A 23,096-nucleotide genomic window follows, 5' to 3' on the forward strand; every position below is an offset into this window, starting at 1 on the left:
AATTCAAAACCTTCGGATGAACTGTAAAAATCTCTATCGATTCAAAAAAATATTAATATTTTTTTATCAATAAAAAACAAAAACTATTATCCAGAAATTTATTACATTAAAATGATCCTTCAGAAAAGTAACACAGCTCTAAACTTATTACTATATCAAAAAGTACATTCACACTATAACTTACACCATCAAGAAGAGATTGTTTAAGAAACAACACTTGTTTTTGAGCTTTCTTCCAAGATCTCTGTTCTTAGTTGCATCAGTAGCCTGCCCAAGTAATTTAGGCCCTCTCCCTCCCGGCCTCCGCCCCAGAAGAGATCATGGGGTGATGCTTCCACGAGAACAGAGCCTGCAGTTGAGCAAAGCATGGCTTCTAAATGCGGATACGTCGAGAATTTGCATTTGAGAGCCCCGTACATGATGTCTATCTTGGCAGAGTCCCAGTCAGCACGAACCTGGTGAGCATGAGAGTAAGATTTAGGCATATACTTCAAACATTATCAGAATACAATCCGTATGTTTATTCCAACAGCTCTAGATAGAAAGGACCTAATTGTTGTAGGTTTGGCATAATCATGGAAGTTTAACCAGCAGTAAAGAAATTTCATAGCTCATCCACAAAAAATCAGCTAACCGGATAGTGGAAACTCATCCCCAAGAAGTTGGCCCAAAGTTCAAGTCTAGCTTTCAATTTTCACACCGAATGTAATATGCGCTTTTATTGTCTGAGTCAAATGTGCAAGATACATGGAATAACTATTTCATTAAGTAATTTAAAAAAAAAAAGAGAAGATGAGAATGGAAAAAGGAAGAATGAGGAGCAATGGATTATATTTAATTTTATATTCACCAACAATCGTTCACCGTGTACAATTGTACACAATTGTAGATTAAAAAGCCAACAACGTAAAAAAGAGAAGTGAAGTTTTTAATTGTTTCAAGGCACCTTTCGAGAAGTTCACAAGGGATATATAACTGATGAAAGACCATAGAGATCCTACTTTTGTTCTAAAGAAAAGGTATAAAAGATTTAGAATAAGGCAACAAAACCCCTAGATAGAACAGAGCATACCACTTCAGGGCGTTGTCTCTGCAATTTTCTTCCCAGCCATGATGCTTCCTCTGGGCTTTTTGCCATCTTTATCTGTTCAAAGGCATCTTTAGCGAGAGGATTATCTACTCCCACAAACTTGTGTGCCTGCAGACCATGTTAATACTCATCTTGAATGATTATTATTTAACACAACTACAAGGAGCTACTTCAGAAAGTTACCATGCAAGTCTATGTGAAATAATATGATATGATAGAATCAAGTCACCAGTAGGCCATCACGATTTACCTGATAATAGTGTTCCATGGTTGACCATGTCAGGTTATTTCCATTTTCATCAGGCATTTGTATAGGATGAGGGGAGTAGTTTGAGAATGCTCCATATGGATCCCATGTCTTATAAAAGGATATAATTTTTGTATCAAATGGAGAAACTGTTGGATCAAGAATTGAAATTTCATCTGATGATGGGATTACAGGTGAAAGATCCGGAATGGGCTGAAGAAATCCACTTATAAGCATGTCTGGACCAACCTAGCTTCCAAGGAAAAAGCACGACACAGATTAAAAGTGAACTACATAGGAAAAACAAACAAATGATTATCATGTCCAACAGTTCAAAGTTCAAACAAATATATAATATAGTTCGAGAATAAAAAAATCTGAAGAACGTCTTCAGTGTTGAATGATTTTTAAGGGATTTGACTTGCATCAAAAAACAGACTGCGAATGAAAAAGACAATGCCACTCCATTTATCTAGCCAATTACTATTTCTGCCATTTTATCTTATTTTTTTCCATATTCTTGTGATGCTATGATATGCTCAACAAAATGATATTTGGACAGGCATTTGTTGTCTGCTGCCTTGAAATAAATAACAATAACCATACTCCAAACATCTAAACTAACATTAGTAGGTGGTAATTTGTTATGTGTTCTTGTTCATCCTTTAGAGACAGTTATAAATGTCAGTGACCAGTAACTTTTCAAGGATGAGACCATTTTGATGGTGACATATAGATTTAAGTGGCCTAACCTCAAGCAACACATGGCTTTAGCAATTGCACAATGTTTTAATAGTCAGGTAGTAAGGTTTAGGGACAAAGTAATATACAGGTTTACTATAACAAATGTACCTTTGGTCTACCCAAGCCTCGATGTTGTTTTAGATCTGCCTAGAACAGCAAGAGCATGATTCTGAAATTGTCACAACCTTACTTGAACAGGATCTGTTCTATAAGCTCGTACAACTTTCTCCTTGAGTTCCAAAGAGGCGGGCATCATAGAAGATGGGTTACTCAAAATGACATTTTTTCCTCTACAACCATCCATTTGATGCTTCAGATAGCCAACCTTTTCTTTAGAAGGGTGATTATGTTGCACTTGTCAATGTAAAACCATGTATAACCAAATTGCACAATATAAAAAAAGAGTCAAAAAGGTATAACGAAAATTAGATATTAGTCAAAATTTTCTATTGCGAGTATAACCACAACCAGTCACAGGCCCAGAGAATGACTAGTTGAATCAGGTTTGACAACCAACAAAGTCCAATGGCAAGAAAGAATATATTTAAACTAATGGACAATCCTAATTTTTTATGCCATCAAGAGCATGGACAATTGGCTATTCTAATTTACAGAAAAATTATAACAGTCTCATGGTACACCACTAACAAAATTAAGATGAGCATAGATTGCAACACGAAAGTAGAAAAATAACATATCCAAGGACTTACTTGCTCATAAGAGACATCAATTAAATTCAATGCTTGTGACATTTGAACCATCCCTAAGTCGCCAACTGGGGATGGAGCATTTACTCCCCCAATAATTTTTGGTGCAACAAATGCAAAAACCTGCCACATAGAACAGCTAGGAACAAGGAGCTAAAAAATATACATATATATAGTAAACAAAATAGTTAATCTACTTTAATAAGAAATCTAAAGAAGATACCAGTTGAAAGCAATGAAAAGATAATTTGATTAAAAAGGTTTAAGGTTAAACATTCTTTCCTGATACAATTAGTCTTTTATGATATTCATACATAAACCTTAAAATCGATTAGAAATATTATCTAATACACATTCTAAACCATGCATGAGTAGAAGAGGAGTTAAAGATTCAAAAAAAGTTAAAGACACGAGCAAAACTCTTTTGATTGTTCCAATATTCATAGTTCCTACTAAATATTTTAATTTAGCAGCTACCTTATGTATGACACCAGATGAAATAGCAGGTGCAGAAAGAGCCCCACCGCACTCCCATAGTACCGAGAGGTACCCACGGTCATAGCAATATTCCATAACATCTCTAGAGTTCAGAATATCAAACTCCACCACTTCTACACCCTTTTTTGCAAGCTTTTTCTGCAAATCTCTGCGAGCACCTCTTTGTGTTGTAACTATAGTGTAAGCTTCAGTAACATTCCAGAGCTTTGCTTCATCAGGAAGATTTAGAGTTCGTGACATCACAATCCTTACAGGAACATGTCCTCCTCCATGTCTGGCAGTTAGCTGTGGATCTGAGGTAACATAAAAAAGATGTAATATCACCTCATACAAGAAACGAGCAATTTTATCAGCTCTTTTACTTGAAACGTATTTGCAGAAGTTTACCATCACGACGCACGGTATTCCCCCCTACAACGATGGCATCACTTCTACCACGCAACTCAAATACGCGACCTCTAGATACCTTGCTACTTATCCAGGAAGCATGTCCACTCATAGTTGCAATTTTACCTGTATATAACAAGCCTTTAAATATTATTATGATCACTGAAGGATCCAAAAAGCAGCTCTTAGAAAGTTGGAAGTTCAAGTGTTTGAGAGCTTTGATAGGCAACAAAAATGTAACACGCTTAGCACTTAAACACAAATAAAGAGGTACATAACAGAAAAGAACTTATTTCTCACCGTCCAAGGTCATAGCATACTTGAGAACGGAAAATGGAACACGAAAGGCAGCTCTATAAAGTAATGGAGCATTTACCATAAGGCAGGACTTCAAAGCATCCTATAATAGAAGTTTCAAAATGTTAAGAGGAAGAAGTTTGATATACATAGATTAATAGCTTCTGAAAACTACATAAATATTACATATGCATCATGTAATTAGAGTAAATTATTTACAAATTTTCTGGCTTTGTGCCTGTTAATATGCAAAGAAGTCTTTAGCATTTCGAGTTTAAACTTCTTAAGGAAATGACCAATTTGTAACTAACTAAAATGCAATCCAGGTTCTAAGTATTGAACATCAGTTCAAGCTAAGTGGTACAAATTTATTTTAACCACTTTCACCATTCAAGATATAAAGCTGTGCTGCAAAAATTGCATTATCAGTATTGAACATAGTTGAATTTCTAAGGAACAATTTGTCACATTTGAGAATAAAAATAAAGGTATCAAAACTTATGCATGTGCAATGTTCTCTTACCAACTAGCATTAAAATGAGAAACATAAATAGAATGAAAGAAACAAAAGTAATGTAACCTAACCTGTGATCTAATGAAAACCATTACCTCAAAGGTCTTGCTCTGCAAATCTTCCCCAAGAACATCAACTTGAACACTTTCACTTCTTAGTGATTGTATCGCTTTCCCTCGTAGATGTTGGAGTGGATGTCTAAGGCCAATTACAACCCTTGAAATTCCTGCCTAACTAATTAAGGTATCAAATGATAAACAAATTCATTTTAGGTGCTGTCTATTTGAGTAAATTAGAAAATTACTTTCCCTTGTTTAAGCAAATAAAAAGACTTCTTAAATCACTATCTACATTTACTAAAGAATGCATTTGCCAAGTCAAAATTTATTTAGAATTTTTTGGCCTGTTAAAGATTGGATATTAACAGGAACTTGTTAAACATTGGAGAATGAATGGGTTCTTTACACTCCAAAATGAAAAACAATCTCAAAATTCAACAAATAAAAAAAGAAACTGTATTAAAGAAGACAACAATGGTAAAAAAAATCACTGCATGGAAGCAAATCTTTGAGATGAATGTTTGACCAAATAAAACTTTTAATAAATATAAGCAAGGTTGTCAAATAAGAGAATTTTGTAACAACTTACCAGTTGGTCTCTGTGATTTGTCATTCAAGTTCTAGCTGGTAGCCAAGGAAGTAACATTTCTAGTTGGAGACTTGGAGAAGAAGAGAAGAAGATACAAATCCAACATTTGTTTTTTTCTTGTTCATGTGACAAGGCTCCTAGACATGTCAAGTCCTTATAGTCTGAAGCAAGCTTCATCAAGGAATAAGCTTGATATGATTATCTTGCCCAGACAATTCTTGATAAATGCAGCTGACAACTGTGAACTCTATGGTAATGTAACTATAAATTTCATTCTAGCTTTAATCATATACAACATAACTACCACAGAGGACGGAAATCATGTCAATATTTTTCATCACATTGGAAATAAAACTACATCTACCACATATAATCCATGACTAACACTAACATGAAACTCAAGAAAGCCAAGTTAGAACCTTTAACCTAATCAGTTAGAACCTTTTGAAGCAAAGCTGTCTCAAGTATATACACATCCCACGAGCAGCAATAACAAAGCAAAAAGAAGTAAAGATGCATACATGGCTGTATGTGCTATACCAAATATCATATGCTGGTGCCATATTATCTAGGTAGACTATTATCAACAACAGTACTCCAAAGTCCATCGGGGTGATTCTCAAAATATTACGAAGACATAGCTTGTGACCTCGACTATATATATTTCTAGCTGTGAAAGAAAGTAATGGAACTTCTATCGAAGACTATAATGGTGAAATGTAACTATGCATACCAAGCACACGGAACATTAGATGGATGGACCATTCAACTAAAAAACTAAAAGCAATTGAAGGAACCAAAGGCATCTGCAACACACTAGTCTTGGTCACCTGGAATCCAAAACGCCCCATAAAGAGAAAAAGGGAAATGGAGGAATGGAAGTAAACTGTGAAGCTACATATCTGATAGTCCCAAAGACACCTTTTTTATACAAGATTGGCAGATAAAACATCAAACCCGTTGAGATATTTTAACAAACAACTCGCAACCATGTCAACAGACAGCGAATGAGTACATGATATGACAGCATAAAAAACTCAGCTTTTCACGACCTAACGAGAAACAGAGGAAGGAATGTGGCGCGGACCTGGACAAGGGAGGAGACGGCGGTGTGATCGGAGTAGCAATCACCGGGCTCCATGTTGAGGTAGGCGGTGGCGCCGCGAGCAAGGCCGCCGGCCTTCTCGACGGCCTGGAGCTCCGCGCACTTGGTACCCTGCGCGTAGAGAAAGCCCTCTCCGACCACGTCTCCGCACCTTGCGATCACGCACCCGAAGTTAGGGTGGGGCGAGGTGTGCCCCGCCGAGAGGTCGGCCACCTCCGCCGCCCGCCGGAGGAGCGCCGCCTCCTCCGCGGTTGCGGCGTCCGTCACGGCGCACCGAATCGGACGGCGTCGGCGTAGCGTGAGCGCCGGAGCGGCGAAGGTGACTGCCGCACCTCCTATCAGCGGCATTCTTATCGTGAGAGAGACCGTATTCTAGCGGTCTAGGAATTAAGCGGAGGCACGCAGATATAAGCGGAAGCGCTTAAATGTATTATTTCTTTTGGTTTTCCCTTCTTTTTTTTTTTACTATTTACAATCTTATTTTAAGAAAAATTCTTGACTATTTCTAAAATATCATGAACGTAAGTATTTTTTTTATAAATAATAAAATTATATTTAATTATTTTTTTAAAAAATTACTAATAACAAAAAGAGATTGTGAATGACAAGCTTCTATCAAAATGTTCGTTCTTTGAAAATGATTTAAAGGGTTTTGTGTTCGCATATTGACCGACCACGTCCCCATCGGCACCTGTGTTTCTCAACCAAAAAGTTAAAAAAGACTTCATCATTAAATGACATTTCCTTGTTACCAGTAACAAAAAGAGATTGTGAATGGCAAGCTTCTATCTAAATGTTCATTCTTTGAAAATGATCAAAAAAGTTTGTGTTCACATGGATAACCACAATCCATATAACAAAGCAAAGGAGTCACTTGCAATAACACTTTTGCTTTGGAGGAATCGTTGTGCTGCACTTCATTGTGGTGAACCATATAGACGACCTACAGAGTTGTCAGATGATGCATCGTAGTGAAGTCAAACAAGCTCCTCCAATGTGAATACATTTTTGTTTGCCAAATATGAAGATCAATAGAAGCACGTAGACCAGAAAGAATACTCAGTCCTAGGTACAATCCCATTCTGGGGGATACGAATAAATGTTGGACTCCACCGAACAATATAAAAGACATTGTAGAATCTCTTAGAATAATAATTACACACTATACACTCTATACTGACAACCCATCTTACGCGCAAGAAAGAATTCCTCAAACAATAAGCCTCTGACAGATAAGACTGATGAATCTCTTTCCAACAGATCAAGGAGGAACGGAGATTATGTGACAACTTAATTCACCATGGAGCTGCCACTCCCATGCAGAAAACCATAACAAAACTATCAAAGATAACAGCACAGAGCAGTTCTTGCAGTGCATCTGTTATCTTCATCTCTCCTATCACAGGAGAATCAAAAATTCTAGGAGCATGAAAGCCAGCCCCTATCATCCCTCACATGGATGATGGCTATATCAACTCCTCAAAGAGACTACCTACGACACCATAACCAAACTCGGTTCTTTCCCACTGACAGAATGGGCAACAAAATGAATAATGGGGAGAGCCCCGAAATGTAGCATGGCACTAACATCACTGAGTTGCTGCCTTCTCCAGCTTTTCTTTTTCGATCTCCACTCTTCTCTGCTCAGCATGTTGAGCAACGCCACTTGCCAGGGCCTGATAGTGGAAGTCCAAGGTCCGCGTTAGGTTCTGAAACCTAGCGGGATCAGATGCTTGCACAGCTGTAGACAACATCAACATCAAATATAACTGTTTCTGACACATGAAAAAGGATACGCTGGAAAGAATATGTATGAAAATGGAACAATCCTTACCTTGGACAGTATCAATAAAGAAGATAAAAGGGTCCACTTCATCAATCGGTGATTGGAATTCCTCATCATCACTGTAATCATCATCTGAGTCATCATCCTCATCATTTGACTGGAACCCTCTTGCCTGATTTCATTGCAACAAAAATCAAAGATGAGAAAAACATACCCACAAAACAGAAAAAAGCCTAAACAGAGGATCCAACATCGCTATGCAATATGCTCAGAAAATGAAGTAGCCAGAAGAAGAGGAAGATAGGTGAGAGCAATTTTATGTGGCACAGATTTTAACATCCAGCCCTTTTTTCATAGACTTCATCAAGACTTCATCATTTTTTTATCTATATTTTTATTTGAAAACTCTAATTTTTCATTTTAGGATCCTTACTATTACTAACTTCTTGTATATGTTGCTTCTCAGCTACCAAATGTGAAAACATCAAAATCATTTCTAACCTTGTCATTGTTTACAAGTCTTTTAAAGTAAAGGCATGATGAACCTTGTTGATAACTTTCATAGATGAATATCAATCCAAAACATGAAACTATAAATTGAGCCAAGACCCAAAAGAACTCCCTAGGCGACAGATTTCCAAGTCATTATAAAATTTCTTTTAGCAAAATATGCAAATAACTAGACGTTCTTGAGGGAAAATTCTAATCATTTGTATGAAAAAAAAATAGAATGAACCAAAAACATTAAATCTAACCACCTCTGCTGCTAACTTTTGGAGCTTTAGACTATCAGCTTCATCCCCATCCTCAGCATCATCTCCCATTTCTTTGTCAGACTCTTCCTCATCTTCATCATCATCTTCAATGCCATCCATATCATCATCTACCTCAGCATCATCCTGCTTCTTAGCTTCTGCTCATGCACAAGAGGGAGGGTTAGCCAAATAAAAGTAGAAATAATATATCACCTGCCAGAATCATTTCTGCATCTATGTTATCTTGTGGCAGACACTAGGGCAGAAAAAGAAGAAAAAAGAAACAAAAGCGAAAATGAAAAAGCAAACAGCAAATAACAAATAAATCATAAAAAGATATGATAACTATAAGTTTGTTTGATGCATATCATTTTGTTAATGATCAAGATGAATTTGTAAGACAAATAAGGACAACCACAGACCAAATTTAATAACCAGGATTACCAAAGACCTAATCATAGAAAGATACTTTAAAAGTATAAGATAGATAACATAGGCTATTGGGTAAAAAGATGACTAGAAGTAATAGGCTAATTGCGTAAAAAGATGACTAGAAAAAGACATCCACATAAAAAAGGAAACTATGAAGCAACAGCTAGAGATAAGTAAACAAAAAACTCATGAAAAGGCATAGATTCTCCCATAAATCCAAAGCACTGAGATGCTGTACCAGCTACTTGCTCTTTGTAAGAGACGAGAAGTTCAAGTGTTGCTTTAAAAACACGTTCAAATGCTTCTCCTGGCAACTGATCGGCTGGAAGGCCAAGAAGTGAAGTCAGTCCTAAGCAGCAAACCTTTTTATCATGTTCCCTGCAATTAAAAAGGGATATTCAGTCATTCTAATACTAAAAATGACCTGGAAAAGAAAAAGAGTCTTAACCTTTTAAAATTTGCACGCATGCCACTCTTTTTCACTTCTTGTAGCATCTGGAACCAAAGATTGAATACTTCTGTAGCCACACCAAGCTTATGAAGTATCCCAAGTGTCAATGAAGAATTGTAATATAAAGCATCTGCAATCTGCAAAAGTAACAAGTTGTCGTAATGGAACAGAGACCAAGTACTGAAGATAGAAAGAGTGCCAAAAAATAAAATTCCATTTAATTTGGCACAAACCAACAGCATTGCAACATGAATTTCAAAGATGATATAGCTCTTAGGTAAAATATACGAAAATGCAAGAACAAAGATGAAAACAAGACTACTGAGTAATAATTAATTATCTAGGCAGATGGAGCTTGGATTTGAATTAGGAATAAGAACATCAAAAATGAATACCAGCATGACACAACTTTGCAAGAACATAGCACAAAGAGATATCCAGATAACAATAACAGAAGACATAACCACCTTAAATAAAAGATTCTCTCAGTCCGTTTAATGATTGTTAAACAAGACTGTAGGTTCTGGGTGCTTCTTGTACTCTCTAAGGCTTGCAGGGTTTGACCTTGAAAGTAATGCATGTTATATTGTTGCAGGTGTGTTGAATAATATAGTAGGACTAGGAACAGGAATGCTACTTGCCAAATTTTTATTTCCAGTGTTTTTTAACCAGTTGGTGTTCCAGGAAGCATGATTTCAAATAGGAAATTACTGCTTATCCTGTTTGATTAAAATAGAGGTTCAAGGTCATTAAAACAGAGAGAAGACTTAAAATTCAACAGATAAACTGTATCCTAAACAATGCACGGTTAAGAACCCTAACCCACTAATTTCTATTTTGCTGTCTGTTTACCAGTAGCAATTTTCATTGGTTATTGCCTTAAGAGAAAAAGAACGAAATAAATTCATTAGAAAACATACAATCAGAATCAAATCCAGAGTGTAGCAACTTAGTTACTTTTTATCTCCATAAGCAAACTGGTTTAAATCTTCAAAATAAACCACGATAACAGCAAATGTTACTCCTAAGTCCTAAACAATACCTAATAGCAACTTTCCAACCCTTTGGGTTCCAGCCACACTTGTCCTGCATCAACCTTGGACGAAGAAGAATGAACTCAGAGCAGCACAAGTTGTCACCACTTCTACCATAATAGAAAAGTCTATAACATGACCACTGAAAGTGCATTCAGATTTTATGTCACCTTAGTTAAGGTTTCCAATAATTTTATTGGCAAGGAACTAGAAAATACAGGACTAGAAAAAACTTGCATTTTATGAGGCTATAAACTACGTAAATATGGTCAAGTAGCCAAGGATCCATTAAAACAAACAAAGCATAACAACTTGCACAATCCAACATAAAATTTCTAAATATACAAGCCACAGAAATTGTTTCTTAGCCTATTTTCATCTGTGCCTTAAATGACATAAAGATAAATAGATTTATATTTCAGTGAATCCAAATAAAAAAGAACTTACACAATGGAGTAGTTCATAAGAATTAAGTTGGAACGATGCATGCAGATGTCCACACACATGTTTCTATAAAGTCCTTCCTGAATTTAAGGTTAGGACTTCCTAGTCTATTAGATAGTTAAAAATTATACAAAGAAAACAGTATACTCAGCACTAGATTCAAAATATATAAATACTGTTACTTAATATCAAATTACTCACCACTAGCATCAAGAGGCACTTCAAGTATGACCTCTCTGCTTGACGTAATCGTTCAATTGTGATCCTTAGATAAGGCTCAACCCAGTGATCCACTTGACCTTTACAATTTTGAAAGACAACTTCAATAAGCTTAGGAGCAGGTTCCATATCAGCATCATCAATGTTTTTGTCTGACATTATCTGCAATTGCATCACCAAATATGATTGAGGTCATGATTTAATGAAAATTTTCTATTTATGTCACAGGTATTCATCCAAGTTGACTCGTGTTTAAAGATTTTTACTGATAATGAGACATCAAAATTGAAAGGAATAGGCATGTTCTTTGTAGTAACTAGAACTTACAGTTGACAGTGTATTCCATAAGCTTTGCTGGTAGTCAGGGTCCTTGCATGTAAGATAATGTGATGTACTCCTGGATATATAGTTGTCCAAAGGAACAAGAATATCTGGAAGAAAATAGCACTTACTAAATTTCAATGTGCATTTACAAAAGGGAACACTGATAAGAAGATCATTGCAATAAAATATATGCAATTACCTGATACCCAAAGCATAAACAAATAATTATATTATCCACCTATGTAAGAACAGAAAACATTCTATACTAATTTAACAAAAAGCAGAAAGAACAACTAAACAATCACTCCATGACTACAATAACCAGATAAATCATTAAAAGAAAGGCAGTTACATGAACAAGGTAGACAAGAATCAAACAGTCAGCCAGTTCAGTATTTATTAGTTAATGGAATAAATATTTGATAATCAAAGTGATAAATATTCAAAAATTCCCCGGCTGATTTATTATTTTTTGTATTATAAAGCATTGGTCTAATAGTGTAATAATAAAATTAAAAGAAATATAGGGAGACCTACCTTACAAGTGTCCAGCAAGTAAAACCTACCTGATTAAGGTATTGAGCACGAAAAATTCAGTAAATACGAGCCTAGCCTAATTTTAATTCACAATTTCAAAGATTGATTTACATTCGCCAACTAAATCAGCTACTATACATGCGTTCAATTGATAAACTGCAAATTCTATCATTCTGCCAAGTCTGCCAACTGCTCTTGAAGAAGCCAATTATTGTGAATAGCATTCACCTTAGTAAGAAAAACTAGCAGCTGATGCATCTTACAGTCACTGACCTTAAGAAATTATTGGTATATTAATCAGGATAACCAAATCCTATAGCACTCCACTGAATATTAAGAGTGCATTTACATCCAATCATCCTTAGCATTCCAATGGATGGGAAAACAATGACATTCCTGAAATTACCCAAACAAATGAGGATACTAGTATGCACCCAAATTTTGTAATTAATCTCAGAGTAAACATCAAATAAATGTGCATGCAGAACTACAAAGTGGAAGCACATGATACATCAAAAGAAAATAACATCGGAAGTTTAACATGCTGGATGGACTTTCATTGTAGCAAAAATAAAGAGGACTTGACAGCAGTGTGCAAAAAATAAAGCTTCAAAAGAACAACAGTAATTAATATTATAAAAAAGCAAAGCCTTACTATCGAAGAAATCTATAGCCCAATCTCCAAGTGCATCCATAATTAAAGGCCAAAGGCTCCACATCTCCAACGAGATTGTTGGCGAGTAAAACGTCATATAGGAGACTATTTCTAAAACTTCTTCAAAAACATCTGCAATAAACAAAATCATTCTATTAATGCAAAACAAAAAGCAAGAGGACTTGAAACAAGTTCCCCAAAAAATTCAATTCAATGTACCAAAACTTTCAACTTGAAGTTACTGGATCAAGCAATATGCTAACAATGAGCCATCAATAACACATAAGAGCCTAACTATATCCAATAAATTTAATGCTTGTATATATCTTGCTTTGAGTTTGGTGGTGTATAAGAGTTCTAAATATAGTTATAGTACAGGTCAAATAGTTGTAAAAGTTGTATTTTAAGAGTTTAAAGGACTATAGTGATGGGAATTTGGAGGGTGACAATTGCCACATAAAAGGAAAGTTTAATAGAGGACATTTAGAATACAAATATAGCCCACTGATCAGAATCCCATGCATTTAATAAAGGACATCTAGAATATGTACCTTGGCCATCTGTAGTCAGCATTTTCCGCATAATAGGTAATAAGGTAGGCTCAACTTGGACAAAAAGATGGGGAAGCCCACTAACAGATTCAAGAATAGTGCTTATGGCACGTAAACATCCAACAGCTGCTAGAGCACCTGCATCATCAGTTTCATCATCTGATTCTGATGCATCCAGGCACCTCCAAAATGCAGCAGCCTGCACATAATTTCTCAGAGAATAAAGGATTTTACAAAGACTATATACAAGAAAACCAGCATCAACATGCAATTACATTACCAGATTCTGGCACAACCCAAAAGCATATGGTGCCATCTCTTCACCAAATTTGTCGACGATAGTCTCAAGAGTAAAAACAAGGTCCTCGTTCTCCACTTCATTCATAAGTTTAAAGAACTCTGCAGAGAGAAAATTACGAATCTTATTTCGAAATTCACATAATGTGCAATGCAAACATACTCAGATAAGTAGCAGAAAAATACCATCAAGTAATTGAGGAAGAATTGGCCGAATCTCATTCAGATCTGTACAAGAGATAACGATCTCAGAGACTTTTCTTTGCTTAAAAAAGGAAACACTAAAATAAACAAACATGATTATAAAACCATACCTTTGCAAGCCTCAACAAAGGAGCGCAATGCAAATACCGAGTCAACACGCACAGGAAGCTCTGGATCTCGCAGGCCGGAGACAACACAGTGAAACACTCTGCGAAAATTGTTCTGATCTGAAAAGTTGATATGGGCATATTGCCCTGCAACCCATGCTGCCTAGTTAAGAAAAAAGTAAACTCAGAAGTCCATAAAGCAAAAGGACTGGTGCACTATTACGTATATCTACCATTTCAAGATTCAAGTGCAGAACAATCTTCTTTAAGAAACACCAAAGAAAAAGACGAAGAAGAGTTGTATTATGTTTTTTCTCCTGCACAAAAGTTAGCTTCCACAATAAGGAACCATACAAATATTATTTGCACAAGAGGGGTCTCTATCTAACACTTACTAGATTATCATCTGTAAGTCTCCAACTACATTTCATGGACTGAAACGCTTACATTTCATAGCTTATCATCTGTAAGTTAGCTTGAAGCATTCTCATTAGAGGGATGAGTATAGATAATTTTTAAACTGCATAGAAGCATCAATGTTCTCTTTCTTCCGTTTCTTCTCTAAGTTGTGAAAGAGATCTCCAACCATCTTTGTCCAACATGATGTAGCTGCTAATAATAATCATACCACCACCTATAGCAGATATATTAACTAAAAACCACTAATTTACTCTAGCATTCTCTGACCTTTAATTCTTACAAAAATTAAGAAATCCCAGACACCATATTGGCAGTATTACAAAGGAAAAATGACTAATAACCACTAAAATTATGTCGCCAATATTGAGGGCATCAGGCTTAGTTGCTCCTGAGGTACAGTGTTCTGTGAGGAGTTGAACCACACTGATACATCATTGCCAATTGAAAAAAGATGGAGCCAGCTAGCTGAAGAGGCAGCTAGCTGGGAGCATAACACAGAGGTATTGAGAGGAAAGACCAAGACCATAAGAAAAAACTCTCATTAGATCACATGGAGGTTAGATGGGTGACATAAAGTTATTGCGGTTTTGTTAACCATGATCCTAAAAAAGTAATGCTTAAATAATTGCCCACAATTACATAATGACCAAGAAGATATATACTAATTAAATTTAGCAATACTAATTAAATGGAATAGGAATAGTTGAGGTACTGTTTGTTAAGTTGTTTAACAATGCGTCTGGTATGAAATTAACCTGCTTGAAACAATCCATGAACAAACAAAAAATCAGTAATCTTCCATCATAAGATTACAAGCTACGATCCTGAACCTTGTAAGCATTGTAATGGTAAAAGCAATGAATGCAATTTTGCATGAACCAGTCCATCCTGACAGATATTTAGCACTTAAACATAAACCGAGATGTAGACTGCCTCATTTCGAGCAGTCCAGTCCAATTTATTTTAAATGTTATGCATGGTCGTTTCATTTTAAAATACCCCAAACCGGATGCCCTTTAGGACTTGCAACTCCAATTTTCTTAAAGATGTTAGGCCTAGTTTTTCTGTTTTAACCGGATTACTTTTAGGGCTCACAAGTTCCAGTGTCTTTTAGGGCTTGCAAGGGTTCGCAAAACAATTCTCCCTGTCCGCACAATCACCCGATCTGGCTGCCCACCCTTCGCCACTCGTCCACCCGTCACTTGCCGCTGGCCTCATCCCCAGTATTTCTCCTTATCCACCTCTTAATTCTCCTCCTCTTCTCCACTGTCTCCTCCTGCCTTCTTCCTCTCCTCTTCCCCCACAGAATGGTACTATGATTCATGTTGGCATACTATGTGTTGGTTCACCGACATTGATCAAACCCATACCAGTCCAGCTATCAACTGGTATGGGTCCAGACTCAATTCCATTCTTTGGACAAAAATACATTGCAAGGTATTTGACCTCTCTACATCCTTCAGAAGAAAGCCATTGTTAAACTCCACAAGACATTTCCACCAACTTGTGTTAAAGGCATGTTAATTGTGACAAATTTTACACCTCAAATTACAAAATAACAGATGAACTATGTAAGCTATTAAGGATTGAGTTCCACCAACAATTTGGCACTTAAAAATTATAGTTGAACATTGCATGCCATTACAAGCTTTTCATTTCCACTCCTAGAAACTTCCAATGTCTAAAATAATTTCAGGGCCCAATCCCTTCGCTACACGAAACTACAACCAAAAAGTATATTGGCGGGCATTTGGTACCTCTAGATACAAGATTTGTCTTGGCTACATATTTGACACCAAATCAAGATCCACCTGTCATAAAACTCCATCAGATCAACTATAGGATACTATCTTTTTAAGTTGCTGATTCACAGTGCTTAAAAAAAGTCTTTAAGTGATGAGGACAAGGTGACCCATGTCTCTGAGAGCTTCAGAGCAAAGAAACTCAACAGTGTATAAATTGCAGGACCAATGACTTCAAGGGCAACAAAATCATAGCTATCTTTGGAATCTTGGAATTCATTTTGACTGACCCAAATATCAGTAAGCCCAGCAAACCAAGAAAATCACTGGATTCACCATAAAGGGCAGAATGAAGACCAAACTGAAACATCACCCAAATGTATAATGTTCATGTCTTCAGTTATCACATAAAAACCAGCAAATGAACTAAAAAGGAGATGTAAAAGAGTTTTAGCTGAAATTATGAATTAAGAAGCAACATCAAAGACATCTGCAATGCTTCTAATGGGAAATACATATTCATGCTACATTAAATTCTGACCATCAACATAGAATCAAAAATCCAAAAGTAATCAACATCAGTGGTCAATAGAAAAAAAAAAAATCACTGTTCAACAGGAGTAAAACATTACTGAGCATAAAGGGTTTAACCATTCAACCAAATTGACCACAAAGTTCTGAGAAAGCAAACCTTAGCTCGAAGATGACCAATAGGACTTGTGAATTCAGGAAGAACATGTTGCACTAACATGCGTTCCAGCTCTGACTTATAAGGCTCTGTTAGCTTAAGTTTATCACACAACGTTCCAATAGCTAGAAGAGCACCATCTTTCTGACGATATGGCTTAAACTCAACAGATGCCTCATTGTATCTGGTTAGATACAATCATGTTCAATACTAAATATGTCATTTGTAGTAATATTCAGGTAATGTCAAGGGTCTAGAAGAATATATACCTTGTAAAAATATCCACAATGAAATGAATGAACTTCTGGAAGTTTCCTTTCCCGCGCTTTCTAACTAATTCACTCACAAAGTCCATGGCTGCAGTACGAGGACTGTACAAATCTTCTATAATATCTGTACAACGGAGAAAAAGTTATTAACCTAATGATCATCATACCAAAAAAAGTTTTAGAATATCATATTTGTTGGACTTTCATCTTATTGCAGAATAGACAAAAGACTCACCATAGCCCTTCCTAACATACTCATGTGGGTCTTCACTCCATAATTTCTGATCATTGTCATTGAAACACATAAGTGGAAAGACTATCTCAAAAAGAATGATGTCAAGCTGAGGCTGCAGCAATTGGTACATACTAGTCTTTGAAATACTGCACATAAGATTCAAAAAAAAAAATTGAGGCCATTGACAACATAGATTGCTAAAATTCTGCAGCACAGGACCACCTGAGGATAAGAAAAAGGTTTTATCATACCGCACTTTGTATTTTCGTATCACATGGCACAAAGGAGTTACAATCAACAATTTGAGCACACTACAAGTCTAAGACATAAGGAAACCAAGGGAAAATAAACAGTAACTTCTAGTCTTCTAGCATTTATATTTGACAATCTCTTATTGTATTATTAGCTTTTACTTGTCTTAAAAATGTTCAATTACCTTATTTATCTTTATCTTGCCTTATTATCATTATTTTATATAGAGATTATCTTCATCAAACTTTATATTTGTTTTGATTTGATTGACTATATTAACTTTTTTTCCCACACAATAAAGGAGCTACACAACCATGCAGGTGGCAGTATTAAGGAAGATTAGATTAAACCAAAAGTACAAATAAAAAATCTTACTAAATGATGATGGTACAAGCCAGTTTTGCTCCTGTAGCAACTTCTAAAAGCTAATGGCAAATTCACCTAAAGATAAAAATTGCCCGACTAGCAAACCTCAAATAAACAAGACCAGCGAGAATATTGTATTTCCCTGTTAGACAATGGAATGAACCTAGCACCTGACAACCAAAAATACAAAACATTCTTGACTGTTTCCAAAGAATTTGATCCATGTGAACACCATTACGTATTTGGCAATTCTCATAATAGATGCCTATTTTTTAGTTCATACAACCATCACAGGTTACAGCTCAGTTTTATAATTTTTTTCTTAATCATAATAAGGTCAAGGGATTCTTCCTTTTCTCCATTAACTTCACCTTAAAGAGTTCCGACTGAGAACTCGCTCTTTAACTAAACGATCCAAAGAAAAAAATAAAGGAAAATAGGATATGAAGGATCACGGAAGCCCACGGAAAGAAGTCTGAAAAACTCAGGACTATTTGCTATGGCTGAAATAACAAATTATTAATGAATCAAAATAACAACTAAATCAATGTAACATAGTTTCTCAATTGTTGTCCGTACCCAACATGACTTGACTGTACCAGCAAACTCAAAGTTATATATACAGCTGCATTAAGCAAGACTAACCTGCTGCTGAGATATTGAAGTATAAGGTTGGTAACTCTATCAGGTAAATATTCGCCTATACGAATTGCATTAAGTAACTGAAGGTAGCAACCCAAAATTCTTCCAGAATAATTCTTTTGAAACATTTGAGCAAATGCTTTGCTCTCTGGCTTCTGAAGCTTCAGATCACCAAACCTGTGAGTCCTAACCACAAGTTAATTAAGCACAAAACATAACTAAAAAAAATCCTTTTTTACCAATTTAACCCACCGAGTATATAAACGATTTAAAATGTGGATTGTCCACTTCTTGACTTTCCACCATGCCCAAGATTTCCTGACCTCCGGATCAGATGGTTGCCCTTCTAAAGGAACAGGTCTCTCCAATATATTCAAGAACAGAGCCATCCATGCACCGAACACATTGGGATCAAATAGCTGTCGTGGGATCTCCAACTGCAAAGAGTTTTAGACAATAGAAAACAAGAAATCTTAACTATCTTTTTGCTGGAAGTCTAGTGAAAAACTAAGAAAGTCATATTAGGACTTACATATATGGATGACCAGAATATTTTACATATGAGTTTGATTAAATCAGCTACTTCAATTGTTGGGTTAACAATCTGAACAAGTTTGTTAAATACATTTAGTAAAAGAGGGAATGTATCTTCAACAACTGCATAAAGTGGTATTCGTTCTTCATCGGACTTGAACCTAGAGAAGTAAAAACATTTAGTTAATAAACAATAGCAAGTAACTCAAGAAACAGATTTTTTACGTATAATTTTCTGATAATAAACTGATTTTTTAATAAAAAGCATACTGTATGAACAATTAATCATTGATGTGCTTATCAAAGGAGCAAGCATTTAATGACTTGCTGATATTTGGTAATTAGTATCAACATAAAAAAGAGATGTTTTATAAAGCAAACAGAAACTTTTTTCTTTAGAATACAATAAGATTATTAAGTAATAAGACTTATTCGTATAGAATACTCACTCATATTTCCTAGCAAGAACCCGTAATACATATAAAGCTCCTAACACTTGTTGATCTTGCGATAGCAAATTGCACTTAATCCAGTGAAGAAGACTTGGCCACTTTTCCGGATAATCAGCTTGGATGATTGTTTTAATGCATTCTCCAAGTTGAGCTCTGTTTCATGTCAATAAAATATCAGAAGAGCCGACAATACCATCCAGAAATCACTGAGAATCATAAGTGACAATTCAAAGGAAAAGACAGAGATCATAGTAATTGCTTTCATGAAATGCATGTACATCAGGGTCATGGAGATGCAGACATTGATGCATCAACTTTAATGCAAAAAATCTTCATGCAGAACTATCGCATTTATGAAAACCTGTTGGTCGAGTTAAAAATCAGCTATAACTCATATTGATGGCTTAGAAAAAGGAAAAAATGTTTAAATATTAGCAGCAAACCTATCCCTTTTACTTAGATATATAAGAAATCAAATAAAAAGGATATAGATGAAGAAAGATCGAGAGAAGTAGCCAGGAGGGGTACCAACACCAGGGCTTAAGCAGAAAAGATTATCGATTCAAGTCCGATACAAGTTACAACCAAGTGTGGCCCAGGTTAATGTATAGGCCAACTAGACATTCTCTGAATACATTAAAGGAAGACATAATTTTATCCTACTTTGAACTCAAATAATATCTTGGCAATTTTCTTCATCAAAATCTAGAAAATCTCACTCTAATCTATGAACATTTATTTGATTTAAATATATTTGCACAAAATCTAAGTACATTGATCAATCTATCATGCCTCAGCTTAGACCTAACTACACCTAGATAATGAATGTAATAAATTAAGCATATTTGGATCTCCAAAACACAAAAACACTATTCACATGATACCTATTGCTGAAAGATGTATGTCCAAAAATATCTGTTCAATTAAGAACATAAAAGATAATTGAATCAAAGGTTTGATTTTTAACTATACATTTGTCACCATAATGAGCCAGCATGGTAGCGTGAACAAGCCAAAATTGTGCAGAAATATATGTCAGCACAGTCTTGATGCAACATGCATTGTGCCGAGATGTGTCAGGGCAGACTGCAAGAGTAGAACACTTTGAAACTCCCCGAGACCCAAAAACATGAATCAGATTAAAACATCTAAAAGCTAAGCCTACAAAATAATTCTAGAAAGAAGAACCATATACGAAAATATAAAGAACATTCAGGTGGTTTCTCTCTGAGACAGAATGTGAAAAGTAGTCACAAGCAAGGTCGACCCATTTTCTCAACGAAGTATTATTATAAAAAAATATGGCTTCGTACCAGTACAGCATGATTCATTTAATTTAACTTTATGCAATGATATTGGGTGGTATGGGTTGATATATCTCCTGATACAATATCATTCTGGTCCCACAGGTTAATGAAACCGATATTGTAACATGACTGAAATCCTTGCTTACAAGAAAATCGTAGTCTTGAAGAAGTTCCAAAAGCACCAAGACACCAGCATCCGCACGTGTAAGTCACACCAAAGAAAATATTGTATTATCCAAGAAGATTATGACAAGCATCCAGAGAAAACTTCATGCTTCAGATCCAGAATTAATAAATTCAATGGACGGATGGAGTCTGTTTTAACAGAGATAACAAGAGAGGTAGCAATAATAGCAAAGAGAAAATTCATCATGAGAAAGACATTTGATAAAATTGGCAACCAAGTGTCACAAAAGTTCGTTAATGAAAAAAAAAAGATAATCAAATAATGTACCTCAGCAGTGGCGGAACTTGTGCAACAAATCCAAGAATATTCTCACGAACCATGCTCTTGTCAGTCTCTAATACCTTTTGGGCCTCACCTAAACAAGAACAGTAGTCATTTGGCAGATTAACAATTAGTCAATTGAAAAGAATTTAACTCATGATTGCTTGTACCAGGCTCATCAGGCGACCAGTTTTTCGCCACAAAATTTTTGAAATGAATGCTTGCAACTTGGCGTACACCCATATCACAAGTACCATCTACTACAATCTGCAACAACCTCACCATATGCAGTGGCGTATACTGGAACTGCATGAAAATATGAAACAAAAAATTCATATTTACAAACCCAATGAGATGCATGATCAACAATGAATTACACGGGTTCCACGTTTATCTAGCATGTCTAATTTATAGGATAACATTGCCCTGCTACACAGTCAAATCACTAAGAAAATTAGCAATTGTCAATTCTGTCTCATTACAACAGGAACATTCTCGGAAGAAGACAAAAAGAGAAAATGAAGCATCAAAAACCCAATTGGTGCATCATTATTACCAGATCCTATATTTACTCACACCAGTCCACTTATGGGTTTATACCCTGTTGGTTCATATTTTATGAAAGAAAACGTGTAAACTAATTCCCTGATTAAGCATATCTTATTATGGCAGTGTAATCTATAGAAAATCATTCTTTGTTATTAATGCCTCACTGGATGACAAGAACTAAAGTAAAATCACTTTTTAATTATACCCAGAAACAGAAAACACCATTACGAAAAACATAAAAGGGATGACACTAAAAACCATGATATACAATTGTCCTTGAGATGTGCGACTCAGAAACCGAGACAAACAGGTCCGTTTCGGCCTTGGCAATGAGCTGAACTGAGATGACAATTGATATTGCTTGGCTGAATCAATTAAACAGCATCACCATAACCTTGAAGCTCTACTCGATCAAATTTCAAAAACCCATCTAAAACACAAACCCATCTAAAACACACACAATATGCGACAAGTTCCCACGATCATACAGTAGCCAACACCATCAACAGCAGCAGGGAACCAATCATGAACCTGAAACCCAACGAAACCAAGAAATCAAGAAAAGCAAAGAGGGACGCAATTCACCTGATTGAGACTCTCCTCGGCGGCCTTCCGCTCGTCGGGGATGGGGCTGAGAGCGGCGCGGAGGACGACGGTGAGGCCGGCGAGATCCATCGCAACCGAGGAAATCCGGAGCACCACGGATTCCCGGCCGACCGGAGGAGGAGAGGTCGAGTGGCAGGGGCCGGACTAGGGTTCCGGATGCGCTGACTAGGGCTCCGAGGAGGCGGGGGAAGATGCGACGAGCGAGAGAGATGGGGGATGGCAAGAAGATCTCGTTACTTGAGAGCGAGCAGGCGAGCGATCGGACGGGTATTTAAGCCTAGGGTTACAGCGTGGCTGTCCGAACCGGTCCGAACCGGCTTCCAGGGATCCTCTCCACGACTCATTACGTTCCTAAAAAATCCTTTCGCCGGGTCCCACTGAATCCGACGGTCATGATGGGATCAACGGAGCCAGTTAATGGTACAAGAATGGACACGGTTATTGGAGGGGATACGAACACGGCCGGCTCGCCGAGCCGCGGGTGCGAGCGTGAGTATTACGCGGCCCCTATCATTGGTTTCTTCCACATGACGAAGCACGTTTTTCGTCACCC

General features: G+C 36.3%; 2 protein-coding genes across 4 annotated transcripts; both read right to left on the reverse strand.

Moving 5' to 3' along the window:
• Positions 1 to 40: 40 nt before the first annotated feature.
• LOC135614455 (riboflavin biosynthesis protein PYRR, chloroplastic-like) lies at positions 41 to 6,628 on the reverse strand. Its single transcript, XM_065111846.1, has 9 exons — positions 6,220 to 6,628; positions 4,580 to 4,714; positions 3,974 to 4,073; positions 3,674 to 3,799; positions 3,266 to 3,579; positions 2,792 to 2,911; positions 1,341 to 1,586; positions 1,073 to 1,198; positions 41 to 455 (listed from the first exon to the last, which is right to left on the reverse strand). The coding sequence occupies exons 1-9, from the start codon at positions 6,583 to 6,585 to the stop codon at positions 204 to 206; spliced, it is 1,785 nt and encodes a 594-aa protein (XP_064967918.1). The 5' UTR covers positions 6,586 to 6,628; the 3' UTR covers positions 41 to 203.
• A 581-nt stretch (positions 6,629 to 7,209) lies between these two features.
• LOC135582200 (importin beta-like SAD2) lies at positions 7,210 to 22,776 on the reverse strand. 3 transcript variants are annotated; one of them, XM_065111849.1, is made up of 22 exons: positions 22,523 to 22,776; positions 21,559 to 21,694; positions 21,395 to 21,482; positions 19,631 to 19,786; positions 19,180 to 19,342; positions 18,900 to 19,084; positions 18,651 to 18,824; positions 17,388 to 17,533; positions 17,153 to 17,276; positions 16,887 to 17,067; positions 14,037 to 14,196; positions 13,909 to 13,950; positions 13,706 to 13,824; positions 13,426 to 13,624; positions 12,875 to 13,006; positions 11,686 to 11,789; positions 11,341 to 11,520; positions 9,659 to 9,798; positions 9,449 to 9,588; positions 8,782 to 8,936; positions 8,072 to 8,195; positions 7,210 to 7,978 (listed from the first exon to the last, which is right to left on the reverse strand). In XM_065111849.1, exons 1-22 carry the CDS (start codon positions 22,610 to 22,612, stop codon positions 7,827 to 7,829), a joined length of 3,090 nt encoding a protein of 1,029 aa, XP_064967921.1. In that variant the 5' UTR covers positions 22,613 to 22,776; the 3' UTR covers positions 7,210 to 7,826. The 3 variants fall into 3 exon arrangements, with proteins under 3 accessions (XP_064967921.1, XP_064967919.1, XP_064967922.1); XM_065111847.1 differs by having other exon boundaries at positions 8,779 to 8,936; XM_065111850.1 differs by lacking the exons at positions 21,559 to 21,694; positions 22,523 to 22,776 and adding an exon at positions 21,087 to 21,255 and having other exon boundaries at positions 8,779 to 8,936; positions 21,395 to 21,472.
• Positions 22,777 to 23,096: the final 320 nt, after the last annotated feature.

The sequence above is a fragment of the Musa acuminata genome, chromosome BXJ2-6, assembly GCF_036884655.1.
Source record: "Musa acuminata AAA Group cultivar baxijiao chromosome BXJ2-6, Cavendish_Baxijiao_AAA, whole genome shotgun sequence".
NCBI lineage: Eukaryota > Viridiplantae > Streptophyta > Magnoliopsida > Zingiberales > Musaceae > Musa > Musa acuminata.

Excerpts from the sequence above, each read along its gene's own strand:
- LOC135582200 (XM_065111847.1), bottom strand. The coding sequence starts at position 22,612 with ATGGATCTCGCCGGCCTCACCGTCGTCCTCCGCGCCGCTCTCAGCCCC. Across the intron at positions 13,825-13,908 it reads TCTTCCTCAATTACTTGATG|AGTTCTTTAAACTTATGAAT; the intron begins GTATTTTTCTGC and ends TTCTCTCTGCAG. Across the intron at positions 13,625-13,705 it reads TTGGGTTGTGCCAGAATCTG|GCTGCTGCATTTTGGAGGTG; the intron begins GTAATGTAATTG and ends AATTATGTGCAG.
- LOC135614455 (XM_065111846.1), bottom strand. The coding sequence starts at position 6,585 with ATGCCGCTGATAGGAGGTGCGGCAGTCACCTTCGCCGCTCCGGCGCTC. Across the intron at positions 2,912-3,265 it reads CATCTGGTGTCATACATAAG|GTTTTTGCATTTGTTGCACC; the intron begins GTAGCTGCTAAA and ends TCTATGTGGCAG. Across the intron at positions 456-1,072 it reads AGAGACAACGCCCTGAAGTG|GTTCGTGCTGACTGGGACTC; the intron begins GTATGCTCTGTT and ends CATGCTCACCAG.